The sequence below is a fragment of the Emiliania huxleyi genome (assembly GCF_000372725.1).
Source record: "Emiliania huxleyi CCMP1516 unplaced genomic scaffold EMIHUscaffold_4459, whole genome shotgun sequence".
NCBI classification, from domain to species: Eukaryota; Haptophyta; order Isochrysidales; family Noelaerhabdaceae; genus Emiliania; species Emiliania huxleyi.
In genome coordinates, this window is record NW_005198645.1 from 1 (window position 1) to 1,721 (window position 1,721).

The 1,721-nt window shown below is 64.7% G+C and overlaps 1 protein-coding gene across 1 annotated transcript; it reads left to right on the forward strand.

Moving 5' to 3' along the window:
- Positions 1–554: 554 nt before the first annotated feature.
- Positions 555–971, forward strand: EMIHUDRAFT_460811 (hypothetical protein; the record flags this gene model as incomplete). Its single annotated transcript, XM_005768846.1, has 2 exons — positions 555–662; positions 776–971. Coding segments are annotated over 2 exons (274 nt in total), but the record flags the coding sequence as incomplete, so codon positions are not given.
- Positions 972–1,721: the final 750 nt, after the last annotated feature.

Consider the following 1,721-nt stretch of genomic DNA (forward strand, 5'->3'; position numbering starts at 1 on the left):
CCCTAGTAGTGCCAGCCGTAGTAGTGCCAGCAGTAGTAGTGCCAGCAGTAGTAGTGCCAGCAGTAGTAGTGCCAGCAGTAGTAGTGCCAGCAGTAGTAGTGCCAGCAGTAGTAGTGCCAGCAGTAGTAGTGCCAGCACGAGTGCTACGTCCGCTCACCGCCCGCCGCCGCCCGACCGCAGGAGCAGTATCACCAGAAGCTGAGCCTCGCTGAGGCGGAGACGATGGCGGTCACCATCCTCAAGCAGGCATCCCCACCCCCTCCCTCCCCACCCCCTCCACCCCCTCCCCCACCGTCTCGCCGCACACGGGTGCGAATGAGCGACGCGTGATCGGCCGGTGTGCACCTCGCCGCAGGTGATGGAAGACAAGGTGGACGTGACCAACGTCGAGGCGAGATACGGGGAGATACGGGGAGATACGGGGAGATATGGGGAGATATGGGTGGACGTGACCAACGTCGAGGCCCCCCTCCGCCGCGGAAGCCGAGGCGCGGGCCCGGCCCCTCTTCTCTCTCACAGCTCTGCCCGCGCTGCGCCAGGTCGCCTCCGTCTCGATGCCGGCCGAGGTGGCGGTGCCGCCGGTCGAGGCCGCATGCCACTACGTCCCCGGCGCCGCCTTCCGCCCGCAGTACACCACCTACGACAAGGCGCCTCGCCGGGAAGTAGCTAGTCCGTGCAGTCGGGCAGCCACACACCACCACCACCACAGAGGCTGCCGCTCCTGCTCCCGCCCTCGCTCGCCCCTCACGCCGCCCCGCTGCAACCTCTCGCGCAGGCGCGACTCGAGGCGGTGCTCGCCCGCGTCAACGCCGCCGCCACAACCTCCTGAGGCTTGCCGCGAGGTAGCGGGTGCGCGGGTTGGAGGGGCGGCGCGGGTGGAGGGAGGTAGCTCAGTGAGAGCGGGCAATACCCGACATACATACTTTACGACATATCATTGATCGGGGAATAATATGGGAATAAAAACAAAATCGATCATCGAGATGCACCAAAAGAGCGCCCAGGCCCACCCCCCACGGCCACGCCCGGCCCCGCGGGCCCCTCGGCGCTCGCAGCCTCGGGGGCCGCGGGTGTCGCGTGTGACTAGGTCCAGCCCTGGGTGGCGCAGGTTGTGACATTTGGCGATTCCGCGACTTACTGGGCCCCTGAGCCGCTACCCGTGTGCGATTTTTTGTGGCCCGGACATGATACTGATAGTAAACGGGTCAGAACCGGCCAAACACAGGCTACAGCCCCACACACGCGCCCGCCATAGCTCCTGGAGAGCATGCGCGAGTGACGCGCTGCAAGCCGCGAGAGTGGCATCAGAGGCAGGAACGACGTGCTCTTGCTGCACCTCGCAGCTGCACCAAGTGTGCTCGCAGTGTATGCCACGGCCACTGCCTGCGGCATTGCTCTCGTGCAGCTAGGCGATGCAGGTCCATCAGCAGGGCTCATCCAATGCGAGCGCACATTTGCATTCCTCCGCGAGACGTCGCGGGTCGGCACCCAATCCCATTTGCTTTCCCATTTGCTTTCGTTCAAGGACAGGCATCTCCTCGAGCCTTCACGTTGCCGGGGGAGGGGGGGCCAGCGGCGGGAAATTGTCCTTTTGGCTGTTCCCACGGTAAACTTCCCTTATGTCGGCCAGACTCGGCGTCCCCTCTGTCGGACTCCCTGCCCCGGTGGGCCTGTAGCACAGTCGGTAGTATGCCAGGTCCGAGGCGGAAAATCCAAATTTT